The sequence below is a fragment of the Plasmodium berghei genome, assembly GCF_900002375.2.
Source record: "Plasmodium berghei ANKA genome assembly, chromosome: 6".
Classification (NCBI taxonomy): Eukaryota; Apicomplexa; class Aconoidasida; order Haemosporida; family Plasmodiidae; genus Plasmodium; species Plasmodium berghei.
The window spans coordinates 469,556-486,813 of record NC_036164.2 but is presented as its reverse complement, the minus strand read 5'-3'; the positions used below and the strand labels follow the sequence as shown (position 1 = coordinate 486,813).

General features: G+C 22.6%; 5 protein-coding genes across 5 annotated transcripts; 3 read left to right on the top strand and 2 right to left on the bottom strand.

Moving 5' to 3' along the window:
- Positions 1 to 298: 298 nt before the first annotated feature.
- On the bottom strand, positions 299 to 2,191 carry PBANKA_0610800 (eukaryotic translation initiation factor eIF2A, putative; the record flags this gene model as incomplete). The annotated part of the gene is made up of 1 exon (XM_034563743.1): positions 299 to 2,191. The coding sequence occupies one exon, from the start codon at positions 2,189 to 2,191 to the stop codon at positions 299 to 301; it is 1,893 nt and encodes a 630-aa protein (XP_034420608.1).
- Positions 2,192 to 4,550: 2,359 nt separating this feature from the next.
- Positions 4,551 to 5,506, top strand: PBANKA_0610700 (conserved Plasmodium protein, unknown function; the record flags this gene model as incomplete). Its single annotated transcript, XM_034563741.1, has 3 exons — positions 4,551 to 4,610; positions 4,756 to 5,001; positions 5,090 to 5,506. The coding sequence occupies 3 exons, from the start codon at positions 4,551 to 4,553 to the stop codon at positions 5,504 to 5,506; spliced, it is 723 nt and encodes a 240-aa protein (XP_034420607.1).
- Positions 5,507 to 5,909: 403 nt separating this feature from the next.
- Positions 5,910 to 7,367, bottom strand: PBANKA_0610600 (peripheral plastid protein 1, putative; the record flags this gene model as incomplete). The annotated part of the gene is made up of 1 exon (XM_034563740.1): positions 5,910 to 7,367. The coding sequence occupies one exon, from the start codon at positions 7,365 to 7,367 to the stop codon at positions 5,910 to 5,912; it is 1,458 nt and encodes a 485-aa protein (XP_034420606.1).
- A 1,063-nt stretch (positions 7,368 to 8,430) lies between these two features.
- Positions 8,431 to 9,343, top strand: PBANKA_0610500 (glutathione peroxidase-like thioredoxin peroxidase; the record flags this gene model as incomplete). Its single annotated transcript, XM_034563739.1, has 3 exons — positions 8,431 to 8,718; positions 8,866 to 9,036; positions 9,200 to 9,343. 3 exons carry the CDS (start codon positions 8,431 to 8,433, stop codon positions 9,341 to 9,343), a joined length of 603 nt encoding a protein of 200 aa, XP_034420605.1.
- A 2,366-nt stretch (positions 9,344 to 11,709) lies between these two features.
- Positions 11,710 to 16,188, top strand: PBANKA_0610400 (non-SERCA-type Ca2+ -transporting P-ATPase, putative; the record flags this gene model as incomplete). Its single annotated transcript, XM_034563738.1, has 1 exon — positions 11,710 to 16,188. The coding sequence occupies one exon, from the start codon at positions 11,710 to 11,712 to the stop codon at positions 16,186 to 16,188; it is 4,479 nt and encodes a 1,492-aa protein (XP_034420604.1).
- Positions 16,189 to 17,258: the final 1,070 nt, after the last annotated feature.

Genomic DNA, 17,258 nt, shown 5'->3' with positions numbered 1-17,258 from the left:
TTGACAGCATTCAAATATATCTTATTTTAGCAGACGGGTATCGATATATTTTCAAAAATAATAGCCAAAATAAAAAATAATCGCAATAAAGTGCCCATTCTATGGCATAAAAATAATCGCATAAAGTAGCCGTTTTATGGCATATAGCTTTTTATGGTATTACATAAGTTAAAAAAAAATGTTAAAGTTAAAAATGTAAAGAAAAATTACGCACATGCAAAAATCCAATTTCAAAATTGGTTAGCTCATTTTCATCAAATAATTGCCTATTTGTTAGTCAATTTTCCCCCCTTTAAAATTATTCTTTCTTGTCTTTATTTTTTGGGTTTTTTTTTTTTTTTTTTTTTTTGTTTGTTTTTTCCTCAACAACAAAATTACAGCCAGGGGGCATATTTGATTTGGGCTTAAGAGATCTTGTCATAATTCCTAAGCCGTTTAAAGACGTTTTAGCAGTAGATCCTGGTGCTTTATAAATTCCAACTTTTTTCGAATCAATTCCTAATTGTTTATTAATATATTTTTGTAATTCTGAACTTGGATTTATTGAACTATCAATTGGTTTAGATTTAATTTTATTAAATGGCAAAATAATAACATTATATAATTCATCAAAATCAAGTTTACTAACAATTAATCCATTATACTTGAAAATTTTTATATTATTATCTACTCTTAATCTAGGATGTGTAGTAGCTGTTAAAAAATGTTTATCATCATTAAAAAATTCACATATAACAGCACATGATGATTTAGTTTTTGTAATTTCCTTTTTATTTATTGTATTCCAAATAGATATATCACCACTTAAGTTACCAAATCCACCAGTTAATAACAATTTTTCACTATAATTTAATTTAAGAGTATTAAATTTATGTTTACCATATGAATGTATTATATTTCCATTTTTATCATGTAATACAATATCTGCTGGTATTTCACCTTTACATACATAAAATTTATTTTGGTTATATGACCATATAGTATCATATATTAAACCTTTATTTGTCATTATGTTAACATCTTTTATTTTAACTGTATCTATGAAATATAAATTACTCGATCCATAATAAGATTGTTTTTCTTTATCTACTTGTGTATGAATTTGTAATAATAATGATGTACCGTTTTTATTCCATTTTAATTTTATTTCATCAGAATTAAAAAATTTTTTTGAATATATATGTTTATTTAAATTATCTAAGTTAAATATTTTGAATACTGAAGAATTTCCTTTAGTTCCTCTTTCATAAGTAGCTAAAAATATCCTTCTTTTATTTGTATTTCCATTATTGTTTTCACTACTTTCTGTAATATATTGTTCTGGGGATACTTCAAAAAATTCGATATGATCTAACTTCAGTTTATCCGATACAACATTAAAATTATTATCTTTATATATATATATTTGATTATTTATTAAACATAAACAATTTGATTCGCTTTCGGTCCATTTGAAAAATGGCCAATTACTATTACTATAACTATTTAATCCCATTTCATATACTAAAGATTCGTTATATATTATTTCGTCTTTTTTTGGAGAATTATTATAATTGTTTATATGTTCATCTTGTTCATTTTGAAAATTTTCAACACTAACATTATTTTGTTCTGGGTTTTCTGTTTCTTTGATATCTTTTTTTTTTTTTTTTTTTTTATTACTTTTTCCGTTAATTTTATATATATACAAATTTTTGTTTGATATATCAGGTTTGTATTGACAATGTAAAACAATATGAGAATCTCTAGGGCTTGTAACAATTCTTTTTATCTGGGTTTTGGTCTTTATATAACTAACATGTTCATTCGTTTTTATATCGATTATTTCTGCAACATTTAAATCATTTTTTCTAACTATTATTATTTTTTTATAGTCATGAGTGCAAGTAGCTAGTTCCACACCTTCATATTCTCTGTATATATTAATGCCCCTATTAATTAAATAATCATTGTTAAATTTGTTACTTGATTTTTTTAAAGATGTAATATTATTAATATTTGTGTTATTTACGACACCTTTTTGAATATTATCATCATTTTGGCTATTTATATGTTCACCTCGTTTGATTTCTTCTTCAATATCAGATATTATACTTTTGCTAAATTCAGCATTATATTCATATATAGTAACTTTATTTTTGCTAATTGCTAGAAAATATAAATTATCGTTGGCTTCACTACTTCGTGACATTTTGTTACATCTCTTAACTTTTTTTTTTTTTCACTTTCATAATATTTTCCACCTTTTTTATGGTTATATCCATATACTTTTTATAATATTCTGCTGATTGTGTATTAATATTTTTAATTATGTTTTTTCACCCTATTTATATTTATTATTTCTATATTATTTGTTTGACCTATTTGTTCGAGGCTTAATTTTAATTGACAGATTTATGCCTTTTTCATCACTTCATTTAATATTTTTTTTTAAAACTTTTAAAGTTATACCTTAATAGTATTATACTTAATTTTTAATAAATGTTTACCTTATTAATATAAGCTTTCCAACAATGTGTGTTATAAATATTTTTATTCATAAATATAGCATATAACACAATTTTATAACTATTTATCTAAATAATATATTCCTTATTTGTTTTTATAAAAAGCATTTGAAATAATAAATTATTTAATATATTCATTCCCCAAATATTCTAATGATCATATTTTATTTTTTTAAATCATTGTAATAATTTTATCATTTTTATCCTTAAAATTTTATTTGTATAAAATATTATTTCCCATATTTTTTTTTATTATATATGTAGTATGCATGTATTACTGCATTAATATTTTTACTTTTTATTATTTAATTTTTATGCCAAATGAACACGAGTTTAATTTTAAATTAATTTTTTTATTTCTCCAAAAATGTTCTTTCTTTTTTTACCAATACGCATACAACATGTTTGTATTTTCTTTTCCTCAAAAAACCAAGTACTATACATTGATTGGTTTAGTTAATTACAATCAGGATAAAAAAATAAATATGCATAGGCATAATATATATATAAATGCAATAGTAATAAACCTTGAATTTTCAAGAGTTCTATAAAACGTTAATTATTAATATGACTAGCCATTTAATACTAATAAAAGTGAAAAAGCTATTTAATAATATGTTCAGGTTTTTATATAAATTTATACTTTTCGATGTTGCTATTATAGCCCCTTAATTGGCAACTAAGTTGAGCCAACAATAGTGCACATATATAATTATTTTATCACATACAACAAAAAATGCCTTTATTTTTTATGTAAAAAAACATCATAAAAAAAAATTTAAAAATAGTGCAAAACAAATCAAATCCTTCTATAATTATTAAAAATGTGTATATATAACCAAAATATATTATGTTTTTTTAAAAATTCAATGTAAACTTTATTTCATATGACCATTTTCGTTTTTATGTTTTAAATTACACACTTATAGGGAAGATTACAGACAACTAGCTAAATATATTTTTTTTTCTGAAAAAATGGTTCATTCGAAATAAATATGTCTATACAAACCCACATATTGGGACTTAAATAAAAGGTCATATAAAACATTAGCTCATTAAAATGTTATCCCATTGTATTTTTATATTACTTTCTTATATTTGAAATTGATAGATGGTCCCATTTAATAATAAAAAATAAAAATAGACGAAATAAAATAATCATATAAAATGGGAAACATATATGACATGTTCATGCATTTTTTCTCTTCTAATTAATCTCGTTAAATATTACATGTACAAAAAAAGTATTAAATTATAATTGATATTTATTAAACTATATACAGTATGTGTGTATTCACTATATTAAAATCAATGATTTATAAAAATATAATTATATTCTTTTAAAATAATTTAAAATGTGATAAATTATTGAGAAAGAAAAAATGGTTCTTTTTTCTGAACATTAATAATAATTTCTATTTAACCATATATTTTTTTTTATTCTCTTTATAGTTCTATAAAAATGCATACACAAGTGTTATTTATATCCAAAAAATCTATAAAATAAATATATAGATATGAAACATAAATTTTTATTTATGCATATAATTAATAAAGATAAAATATTAATATGAGTTACTTGCTCTCTTTTTCCTTTTTTTATTATTTCTAATTATACAAACACATATTTTATAAATTTTTGCGCTATTATAGTAAAATATTTTTATCTCTTTCTTTTTCTTGCTAGGACATGTATATTATTGTGTAAATATGTGTAAAATATATTTTTGCAAAAAATAAGAAAAAAACATATATAATAAATTTATAGCTATTATTTAAAATATTTCGTTCTCTCAAATAACTAAAGAGAGAAACTTCACACATATATTATACAATAATATATTTCTTTATCTGTCTTATAATAATATATTACTGTATAAATATATGTGTGTAGTTTTAAGAAACAGTGGAATTATATATAATGCATATACAGCATTTTTTGTTTTCCATTATGCAATTTTCTTTAAATTTATATATACATTTTTACGATCTTTAAGTATAACTATTTTTTTCTCATTTTGTATTCTTCACACGAAGAAAAATATGAATGTTTCATTATGGATGAGTGTTTTGTTTTTTTGGATATTTGCTTACTCAAAGATTGTATAAAAAAGATGAAAAAAAAAAAAAAAAAAACTATAGCACCTAAATAGTAATTTATTTGAATAGTGCTATATTAGTAAATAGAGAAAATATACCTTTTGTTATTTTAAGTAAACTCAGATTATGTATTTTTATATCCTTATAGGAAAAAGTAATACCAATGACAATAATTCACAGAAATACTAAAAAAGAGATCATGTTAAAATCATGGTTTCACTTAATAAAAGAATCAATGGATTTAATTAAAAAGATGTATAATATAACAGATACAGATTTAGATGAAAAAGATTTAATAATATGGTCTAGTGGAAAAATAATGAATAAAAAACTTTTCAAATCACAAGCCTTTAGGGAAGATTCGAACTATATATATTTGTTCCTATCTACTAAGGTTGGCTCCATATAAATTGGGGTTATGCTCCAAATATATTTGCATCGCATATTTATTTTCGCTACTTGTTTATTTTTCGTCGACACAGATCACGGAGCAGCATTGTCTTACCCGGGAAAATATATACAATCAAGTAATTGGAAAAATACAAAAATACAAAAATATAGTTACAAAATATTTCCAGGGAGTTGATAATAATGAGAATCCAGAGTGGGGATCTATGAAAGAGTTATTAGCATTATTAATAAAATCCAAAGAATTGAGAAGTCTTTTAACAGACATAAAAAGAGAAGATAGGATTGAATCAGCTAGACAAAAAATTCTTCAGCTAGTTCAGGAAAATAAAAATTATGTAATATTTTTTGATATATTAAAAAGAAATAGAATCATTTATAATATACTTGCTAATGCAAATCATTGGAAAACATTTGTAAATTCAAATTTTTATAATATCAAAGAATTGATAAATTTATATTATCCTAATCAGGATGAAAGTTATTTATAAGTGCAATCCAGATAAAAATATATATTTTTTTTAAATTAAAAAAAAAAAATCAAACATGCTATACATAATAATATGGCGGCAATTCAATTGAGAATAAAATAGTAAAATCTAAAATACATGTTTAAAAAGTTTATTCAAATAATATGGGATTTATAGTTTTATAATTAAAAAAAACAAAAAAAATGATACACTATATATGCATGTTATGTGAATATAAAAATTGTGAGAAAGAAAAGAAGATGTATTTATTATATGTGTTAATTAGCATATAATTATTCAAAACATTTGTAAAAAAAAATAAAAATGATAACTCTAAATAACAAAGTTAAATATAAAGCTAGAGTTATCATGATTAAGAGATATTTATGTATTCCACTTCCTTTATTCACATTTAATGTATCTCTTAAAAATTTAACGAAAAAGAAAGTCCAAGATTACCAAAAGGGAGAGCTTTAACGAATCCATATGACCCCAATAGATGCATAGAATCATCGGGAATGCAATTTAATTTTATATTGAATTTTTTTTTAAGATATTGCGTAGATATATTTAAATTTGTATCGGGTATCCTATAAGCAATAGAACAGTAAAAAGGGGAATATTTTCCATTTGATCCATCAATAGATGATTCTAATTGCTCTTGTAACACTTCTATTTGTTTTTGCTGATTATCTATTACTCTTAATATATTTTCATAATGCTCATTTTTTTCAATGTCTTTATAAAATTTTTTTTTTTTTTTTTTTGTTAGATCTTGTGAAAATTTTTTAAGATAGTCTATAATTTTTTTAATAACATTTTGATATTTATCAATAGATATGTCATAATTAAAATTTATTAGCATGTTACTTTTTTTTTCTTTTATATTGTCATATATAGTAAAAATATATTTATTTGGTTGTAAATTATTTAACTCTTTTTCAAAAGAAACAAAAATATTATTTATATTATTATAGAAAGAAACATATTCTGTATTATTGGTGTGTTTAGAAATTATATCTTTAATATCATTTAAAGCTTTTAATTTTAAAAGTTGTAATTTTAATTTTAATATGTGTAATAAATGCTCTTCAATTATATTTGCTATTTTTACAAAATATTTATAGTTAGCTAAATAATATTCATTTTTAGTATTTTCATAATGCATCTTTTCTATTTCGTTAATATATGTAATTTTTTTATAATTTTTTTCAAATTCTTTAAAAATATATTCAAAAAATTTTTTGAAATCTTTATCTTTTTCTATAAATTTGGTTTTATAAAAAAATATATTATTTAATAAGTTTATCATTTTATCCATAACATTTTTTAAATGCTCTGTATATTTTTGTATATTTTTAAGAGCATCTTGGGGATTTTTATTTAAGTCTAACACAATTTCAGGATATTCCTCAATTTTATGGCTAATCTTATTATTTTCGTCGTTTTTATTTATATCAATTTTCTTTGATTTTTCTGTTTCACTTTTGATTATATTCCCAGTATTGTTCTTTCCATTGATTCCACCTTTCTGAATATTGCCTTTTGGAATAGTAGTCTGATTCGTAATGAGAGGGACATTTTTTTTTGTTGTTTCATTAGCATTTTTCTCATCATTTTGCTTTTTAAATATTGAAAAAATAGAGCAAAGCTTGTAATGATGAAGTTTGTAATTTGTTCGTTTTCTTTTTTTCCAGTTATGAATATAAAAGTATTTATTTATACCATTTTTTTGCCAAGCATTATAATTGTATGCATGTTTTCCCCCTTTAGTATAATTTAACTTTTTTGAACTTATCAAAATATTACATGTACATATAGATAATAATATTAATAAAAGGGGTAATGCATTTAAGACGGTTTTGCTAACTACTAATTTCATTTTTTTTTAAAGGCTACTCTTATTTTTATTTATTTTCAAAAAAAGTAAAATAAAACAAATGAGACAATGCCAAGCATACGCATCATTTCCTTAATACTATAACTTTTTTTTTGTGTGTATAAAAATTTAACATGAGTTAAGGAAATTATATAAATATGGTTATAGTGTGATGCTGATATATATTATATTGGAGGTAGCCATGAATTCTTAAACACAATTTTCAAAAAAAAAATTATGATTAATCTATAGAATTATTAATTCTTATAAATTTATTATTATAAAATAGTGTGATATTTATTTGTTATATTATTTTTTTTCAATCAACAATTGTATTTTTTTTCGTATAGATTTGTCAATTTTTTGTCATACTTCAAAATTCATGCCAATAACAATTTTTAAGAAATGTTCACAAAAAAGAAAACAAAAAAAAAGTTATACAACAAAAATACATGAATATTATAATCTTATATTCAAAATAATTTGCCCTTTTATATACTCATAATTTTAAGGGTTAATTTTTATTTTTTGCTAGCACTTTTTTTTCTAACCCTTATATAATAATATTGCTCGGGGATGAATGGAAAAAGGAAAAAAATATGCGTAGTGTTTATTTAATAAAAATAAAAAAAAATAAAACGAATTTCAAAATAATTATTAATTTATTTTTTTTATCATAGTTATGGTTTTTGTTTTATATTTTTATTCATTCACTAGTTATTTTTATTATATGCCACAATATTTTACCTGAATAATTTGAGAATCATAAAATGTGAATAAATTTTAAATATATTTTAATTAAAATAAAATTTGGTCTTTAAATAATGTTACAAAATATGAATTTGATATTTACTATATAACAGTTTTACTTTTATACTGTTTTTTTTTTATTATCTTTATTAGGTAGGTAAAAAGGAGAATTCCCTTTTTCGTTATTATTATATGTTGAAAAAAAAGGTAAAATTTAATAACCATCCTTTCATTTAAAAACATAACCATATTGGATATACAACAATAAATTTGGTCTGAAATAAAGTCAATTGTTATATCTTTAAGAGTTGGTACAATGCGAATATTATTAATACTTAAATTAAGTATATTATTTTTATTTGCCCGTGAAAATTTTATCACAATGTTTTCCTATTTTAAAAAAATAACTGTAATAAAAAGTGATTTGAAGCCTTCTATATATGACTATAATGTGAAATCGTTAGATGGAATAAATATACCTATGTCAACATATAAGAACAAAGTTTTGATTATTTTTAATTCCGCATCAAAGTGTGGTTTAACAAAAAATCATATTAACCAGTTTAATACATTATATGAAAAGTTCAATCATAAAGGATTAGAGGTTAGTAATTACATTTTATATCTATGGCTTTAGCAGCGAAGTTGTGTGCAAATACACACATATTACATTTGGTTTTATCATATCTATATTGATAATACGGCACATAATCAAATATACATGCATATATACAACTTTGGTCATTTGCAGATCCTAGGATTTCCTACGTATCAGTTTTTTAACCAAGAATATAAACAAAGTTGTGATATCAGTCAATTTAATCAAGAAAAAAACATAAAATATCATGTATTCGCTCCTATTGAAGTAAATGGAACAAATACCCACGAACTTTTTAAATACCTTAAGTTTAACTGTAATGAGGTTAGTTATTTATATAGTATATTATTAATGTGTGTATTTTTCAAAATTTACATAACGAAATATATAAAATAAACAAATTTATTTATTTTATTTCTACACTCCTCAAACAACACATCTTAAAAATTCATTTTATTTTTTTTTAATTCATATTTTCCTTTTTTAGATGCATGATGAAAATGGCGTATTAGATAACATTGGATGGAATTTTGGAAAATTTTTAATAGATAGATATGGAAATGTAGTTAAATATTTTTCGCCAAAAATTAGCCCATCAAACATGGAAAAATATATTACCGATTTATTATAAATTATTAATCTTAATTTTTATTTATAAACAAATATTATTATCATGTTTTTACTTTATGTCCTTTAAACGAATTGAATAAATTAGCAAATTAATTCGAGACATAAATTTATGCACATATAAGCATAATGCTTATTTTATTATCATATATATATAATATGGGATTTAACCAAAATAAACATTTAAAAAATTATAATACTTTCACAGGTATTATATATTTTACATATTATAATTTTTTAAAATGAAATATAAAATAAAAATCCTCAAAAAAGTTAAATATTTCCTTTTATGCAATTTCTACATGTGTGTCCTATATATTAAATGCGCTATATAAAATAAATAAGCATCGAAATATTTTATTTTTTATAATAATATATTTTCTATGAATATTACACATGTGTAATATTTTGTTTTGTGCATTATTTTAATATATTTCTTTTTTTTTCGTTTTTATATGGAAATTTAATTCGACATATACTTCCAAACACCATTATATTAAATTCCTACAATAATGTATGTTACTTTTTATTGTAAAAACATGTATTTTTTTAAAATAATTTCCAAAAGCAAAAGAAAATAAGAAATTATCATAAAAATATCGAAAAGGAAAAATCATCAATATTTTTTTTTCAGACGATTTTTTTTATTTAAAAAAGTAAATATATATAATAGCTAGCTGGAATAAAAAAAAATAATAAATAATTCAATTATACTTTCTTGTTACAATTTTTCTTATTTTAAGGTTTTATTATATACTTTATAATATTTTATCGATTCGATGTTTTAATATGTTAATATTTTTTTCGGCATTCCGTTTTTTTTACTTATAATAGTTTTTTTGTATTACAACATAGTAATGTCTACACTAGTTTGATTGATAATACGCATATAATATATAATATTTATATATTTGTGGAAATTTATTTTTTTTTAATAACAAAAAAGGGTAAAAATAAATATAATTTTGCTATAATTATACAAGTTAAAAATTTTCCATAAATAATAAAATGAGTAATATTGTAATAGAAAATATTTCTATAAATTTGGGAAAAAAAACGCATTTTATTATATATATATATATATATATATATACATGCACATTTTAATAATATGTTAATAAAAAAAATTGTAATAACAAAATACAATAAAGCAGAAAAAATGTATAATACACTTACTAATAGAATATGTGGGAAAAATTGGATGTAATAATCTCACATATTATGCATATATAAAAATATCTAAATATGCATAAAATTGTATATATATATATATATATATTTAAATATGCCGCAATAATTTGAATATTTTTTTATGCTAAATTAATAGCTTTTTCTATGCCCAATAGAGATTTATAGCATATATAAAAATATTTTTTTTTCCCTGTTCTATATTTTCTTTTTATTGCTTCGATGTAGCAACGTTAAAATAGCAATTCTGATAATTTCCGAATTTTTTTTTATTTTTAATGTAACATTATTAAATTCTTTTGTTTTTTAAAGAATAATTAATCGAACATATATTTGTTTTATAATATTATATTTATTATAGATATTTGTAGTAACACGTTTGTATGAATATGCGATAATATATATATTCATACAATTTCCAGTAATATATATATATATATATATATATATATATATTTATTTATTTTAAATATACATAAAAAAATAAATAGTTATTGATAAACTTATATAAAGAATATAAAAAAAAAGAAAGAACTCTAAACATGTTTAACCTGATTATATATCTTTCTATATGATTAAAATATTTTTATAAAAAAAAAGTGAATTACATTTTATTCGACTTTGTTTATTATTTCATATATAATATCAGTATATACTAGTTTGCGAAAACAATAAAATAATTAAATTTATTTATACATAACTCAAGCATACAATAATATAGCTATATTTTATATTTGCTTTAAATAAGCCAAATTTATGAACTAATTTTTTTTTCTCATATATTCATAAATGTGGTGATTTTATAATATTAAAAAATAAAAAATTTTAAACATGTAAAATTATTATAAAAAAGTTGTCTTATATTATTTTTTATTCATGATATATATAAATTATGTATTGTCATTATTCAATCATATCAAAAAAATATATCCAAATATATATATAGCTCTACATGTATAGATATGGATATCTATATTCCACGATTTTATATTACGCTTATTGAAAAATAAAATAATATTTTACATTTCATACCAAAATAAAGACTACATTATATATTTATTTATTTTTCACACAATTTACACTAAGATATTATAATTACGTGAAAAAAAAATTTTGTGATAGCGCATTTTTTTTTAGTTTTTATGTTTGGTTCAAATACCATTCCGTTTTGATAAAAACGTTATGAGTTCAGAAAAGCAAAGCGTGATTCCAAACCGCGCAAATATAAAAGGGGAAACTAATAACAACCCAAATAATAAAACAAATGATGCATTAAATTCTCCTGTAAATAATAATTCAACCATCGTTGAAAATGGCCAAAATACAGTTGTGGTAAATAAGAACAGCGTAAATACAAATATACAAAATTCCAAAATCGGAGAAAAAAATGTTGATGAACATTCTATTCCACAGAAAAGAAGACCATCAGAAAGGGAGAGAAGATCACAAAAGGTCGAAAGAACCCAAACTGAGAAAGTAGATGCAGGTAGAAGAAGAGGAGAAATAGATAAAATCGAAAAATCTAAAACTGAAAATGTAGATGTGTATAGAAAAGGGGAAGAAATAGATAAAATCGAAAAATCTAAAACTGAAAATGTAGATGTGTATAGAAAAGGGGAAGAAATAGATAAAATCGAAAAATCTAAAACTGAAAATGTAGATGTGTATAGAAAAGGGGAAGAAATAGATAAAATCGAAAAATCTAAAACTGAAAATGTAGATGTGTATAGAAAAGGGGAAGAAATAGATAAAATCGAAAAATCTAAAACTGAAAATGTAGATGTGTATAGAAAAGGGGAAGAAATAGATAAAATCGAAAAATCTAAAACTGAAAATGTAGATGTGTATAGAAAAGGGGAAGAAATAGATAAAATCGAAAAATCTAAAACTGAAAATGTAGATGTGTATAGAAAAGGGGAAGAAATAGATAAAATCGAAAAATCTAAAACTGAAAATGTAGATGTGTATAGAAAAGGGGAAGAAATAGATAAAATCGAAAAATCTAAAACTGAAAATGTAGGTGATGAAAAGAAAATCGAAACGATAGTTAACAAAAAAAAAGATGGTGAAGAGACAGATAATAAAGGGATGTTGACCAAGGTAAAGTTAGAGGAAGAAAATCAATTAATTGAATCAGATGTTGAAAAAGAAAAAGGAGAAGGATATCGTAATCACTATGCATCTGAAAGTATTGAAAAATTATGTAAAGAATTTGATTTAGCAGATATAAATATAGGGTTGAGTTTTGAACAAGTCAAAATAAATAGAGAACGATATGGAGAAAATCATATTGAAAAAGATTCAATAACCCCAATATGGTTAATATTTTTGTCACAATATTATAGCCCAGTTGTTATGTTGCTATTAATTGCAGCAATGGCTAGTCTCGCATTAAATGAAGTAGTAGAAGGAATATCAATCATTACTATTGTTACATTAAATGCTTGTTTAGCTACATATATGGAAAAATCATCAGGAGATGCCATAGCCAAATTAGCTGAAATGGCTTCACCACAATGTACAGTATTAAGAAATGGCCAAAAAATAATCATACCATCTCGTGATGTTGTCGTAGGAGATGTTGTTATAATAACAGCAGGTGATTCTATATCTGCTGATTTAAGATTAATAGAAGTTATAGAATTGAAAACTAACGAAAGTTTATTAACAGGAGAATCAGAAGATATTAAAAAATCGTTAGTTCCAACTGATTATACAACACCTTTTTGTACAAACTTATGTTTTGCTACTACATCTGTAACCAATGGATGTGGTAAAGGCATTGTTATATCGACAGGATTAAATACGCAAGTTGGAAAAATAGCATCTCAATTAAAAAAATCGAGTGAAGGAAGTAAATTAACACCATTACAAGTATCTTTAAACAGATTAGGAGGATTGATAGGATTAATTGCTATTATAGTTCTTATGCTTATTATCACACTTGCTATTTTAATTAATTATAAAGATCCAGCACATGCAGATAAAGATCCACTTTTAGTAATAATAATTATTGGTGTTGGTTTTGCAGTATCGTCAGTACCTGAAGGGTTGCCTATGGTTGTTACTATTACATTATCTGCTGGGGCAAAAGATATGGTTCGAAAAAATGCAAATGTTAGAAAATTGCCAGCTGTTGAGACTTTAGGATGTTGCTCAGTTATTTGCTCTGATAAAACTGGTACTTTAACAGAAGGGAAAATGACAGCAATTAATATTGTTACATTTTGTAAAAATTCGAAATTACATGATAAAAATGAATTAACAAAAACTTATGACTTTTATCCAACCAAAGGATTTGAACCATCTGGCGGTATATTTGATTCGTTAGAGTTAACAAGTGAAATTAAAAAAAAAATAGTTTTAGCAAAAAATAAAAATATATCTTATGATTCAATTTTACAAAATTATGGTAATCCAGAAAGTAAAAATTTAAATGTATATAAAACAAGATCATTAATGTTAGCTGCTTATTTAAATTCCTATGATACTACTTTATCGAAAAATCTTAAAACAGGAAAATGGGAAATTCAAGGTAACATGAGTGAGGGACCTATAATAGTTGCTGCTGCAAAAGCAGGATATAATATTTTTAATAATTCTGAAAATAATGAAGAAAATTATCTTAAAAAATTTAAAAGATTAGAAGATTTAGAAATAACATTTAATTCATCAAGAAAAATGAAAGTCATATTTTATAAACTTATTGAGAATAATAAATTTGAAAATATCAATTTGAAAAATAATAAAACAAATGTTGCATATACACATATAGCATTCATAAAAGGAGCACCAGATAAACTTATAGATATAAGTACAAATTTATTAAAAGAGACACAAGGAGAAATTCAAGTTTCATGGGATAAACAAATTAGTGATAATGAAAAATTAATTTTAACTAATAAAAATATTGAACTATCACAAAAAGCATTAAGAGTTTTAGCTGTATGTATTAAACCTTTAACAGATACACAAATAGAACATTTAAGAACATATGAAGATGCAGATGAAAGGTTAGAATTCATTAAAACTGATGAACAATGTGGATTTATACCACTAGGTTATATTGCATCTTTTGATCCACCACGATCTGGAGTTAAGGAAGCAATACAAACTTGCCGAAATGCTCAGGTTAAAGTTATTATGATTACAGGAGATCAAAAAACAACAGCTATTGCCATTGGTAAGTTAATTGGATTAATTAATAATAAAAAATCAGAAGAAGATGAAATAAAAGATAATGAACAATATGATTTAGATAATAATAGTAATATTATTCGGGCCATAGAATGTTCAGAGTTACATATTAATAAGAATCCTAATGAACCTATTTTATCAGATGATGAGTTAGATAAATTTGTTGACAATGTTTTAATATATTCTCGAGCTCAACCAGAAGATAAAATAACTATTGTACAATCTTTAAAAAGAAAAGGATATTTAGTAGCTATGACTGGTGATGGGGTTAATGACGCGCCTGCTTTAAAAGCAGCAGATATTGGAGTAGCTATGGGTATTAATGGAACAGAAGTTGCTAAAGGTGCATCTGAAATGATTCTAATTGATGATAATTTTTGTACAGTTGTTAGTGCTATAGATGTAGGAAGAACTATATATTCTAACATTCAAAAATTTGTTTGTTTTTTACTTGGAACAAATATTGGAGAAATTTTATACTTATCTGTTTCTATAATTACACAAATGCCATTTCCTTTAGAAGCATTACAAATATTATTTTTGAACTTAATGACTGATGGATGTCCAGCTGTTGCTTTATCACGCGAACCACCAAATGCTGATAATATGAAAACCCCTCCTCGACCTAAAAAACAACCAATAATGACAAAAAGATGGTGGTTATATGGAATTATACCACATACGATTTTTGAAGCTATATGTGTTTTATTATCATTAGCATTTTCATTATATATATGTACAGGAAGTTACACATTAAATGATATACACAATTCATGTAAAACTGTTAATATCCCCAATAGTTCTGACCCATCAAAATTTTTTGAATATAAATATTTTTGCAGTACATATGAATATAGAATTTCACCAGATTATATTGGTTGGATAACAAATCTTAATTTTTGGGACCCACGAGAAAATAAGCCAGTAACATTTTGGGGAGCAGCAAAAGGAAAAATTAAAAATATTACACCAACACATGAATCGATACATCAAGATATAAGAATAATTATGCAAGATCAATGTTTAGGTAATTTAGAAGAAGATGAATATGGTTGGTGTAAACCTTCAAGTAATGTAACTGCTCAAAGCAATAATGAAAATATCAATGGTACATTTAATAAACATTTTGAAGATATATCATCAAAAGGATCAAAACGGGGTAGAACTATTGCCTTTATATCTGCAGTTTGGTGTGAAATGCTTAGGGCATATACTGTAAGAAGTTGGGAACCATTTTATAAAGTTTTTAATAGAAATATGTGGATGCATTTTGCTTGTAGTATATCAGCTACTATGACATTTTTGGCTACATGTATTCCAGGTATCACAACAATCTTAAATACAACATGTTTATTGTGGTGGCAATATTTATTTGGCATATTTTGGGCTATGATTAATCTTATTTTAGACGAAATAATTCCAAAAGTTATATACAGAAGAAAATATATGTCAATAAAAAATTAGACTAACCATGTTGTACCGTCATTTTTTATTTCTTCATCCACTTTATGTTGAAATGAGAATTAAATAAATATCCAAAGACATAAACAAAGATAAAATAGAAGTAATCGAACAATTCACACATACTTCTTTTTTATCATTTTGTTGCCTTTTTAATAAGTTCATACACCAAATTTCGTATCAAACTTGGTTTGCTATTGAATTTCACTTTATTTAATTCATTTTATTTTGTTGCTTTATTCCATTTTTATTTGGCATTACGAGAAATAAATATCATTTTTTCCACAAAATTAATGATGAAATACGAACAAGCATGCATCGAAAATGTATAGAACACAATATTGACTATTTGAACACAGTGATTGATATTTTATATATGCATATAATTTTTATTTATTTTCATGTAATAATTTGATATGATATTTCTTGAGAAAAATAATCACATGTGTAAATATGTTTTATTATATTATATTTTTATAATAAATCATTTATCTATAAAATAAAAACCTGATTACACACATACATTTGCACAATATATGATATTTTTTATTTATTTACATTGTATGTATAATAAGTTTATATTTTTAATGAAATATGTATGAATTTTTTTACAAGGAACTTTTAAAAAATTATAAAAAAAAAAATTTTATATAAAAATTTAGTTGTTAAAGCAAGATATATAATTTTTTCAATGTATTTATTGTAAATATTATACATTGTCTGCATTTTTTATGTGAAATAAAATTTATCATATTCCATCTTTGTAGACATGAAAAACAAAAATATACTGTTTTGTAAAACATCCCGTTCATGAAATATAATAAATTGCGATCAATCTGAAAAGAAAATTATGCTTAAAATTTTGTAGGGTATTATATAAACTATCACATAATAAAATTAAATTTGATTACTTAATAAGTTTGATATTTCAAAAAGGGAATATAACATGCATATATATATACACGTATATTTACTTATAAAATGGAACTTAAATATAATTTCTTATATTTCTATGAAATCATAAAAAACATATAATATATTTATATATTCAAATTCAAAAAAAAGATATAAAC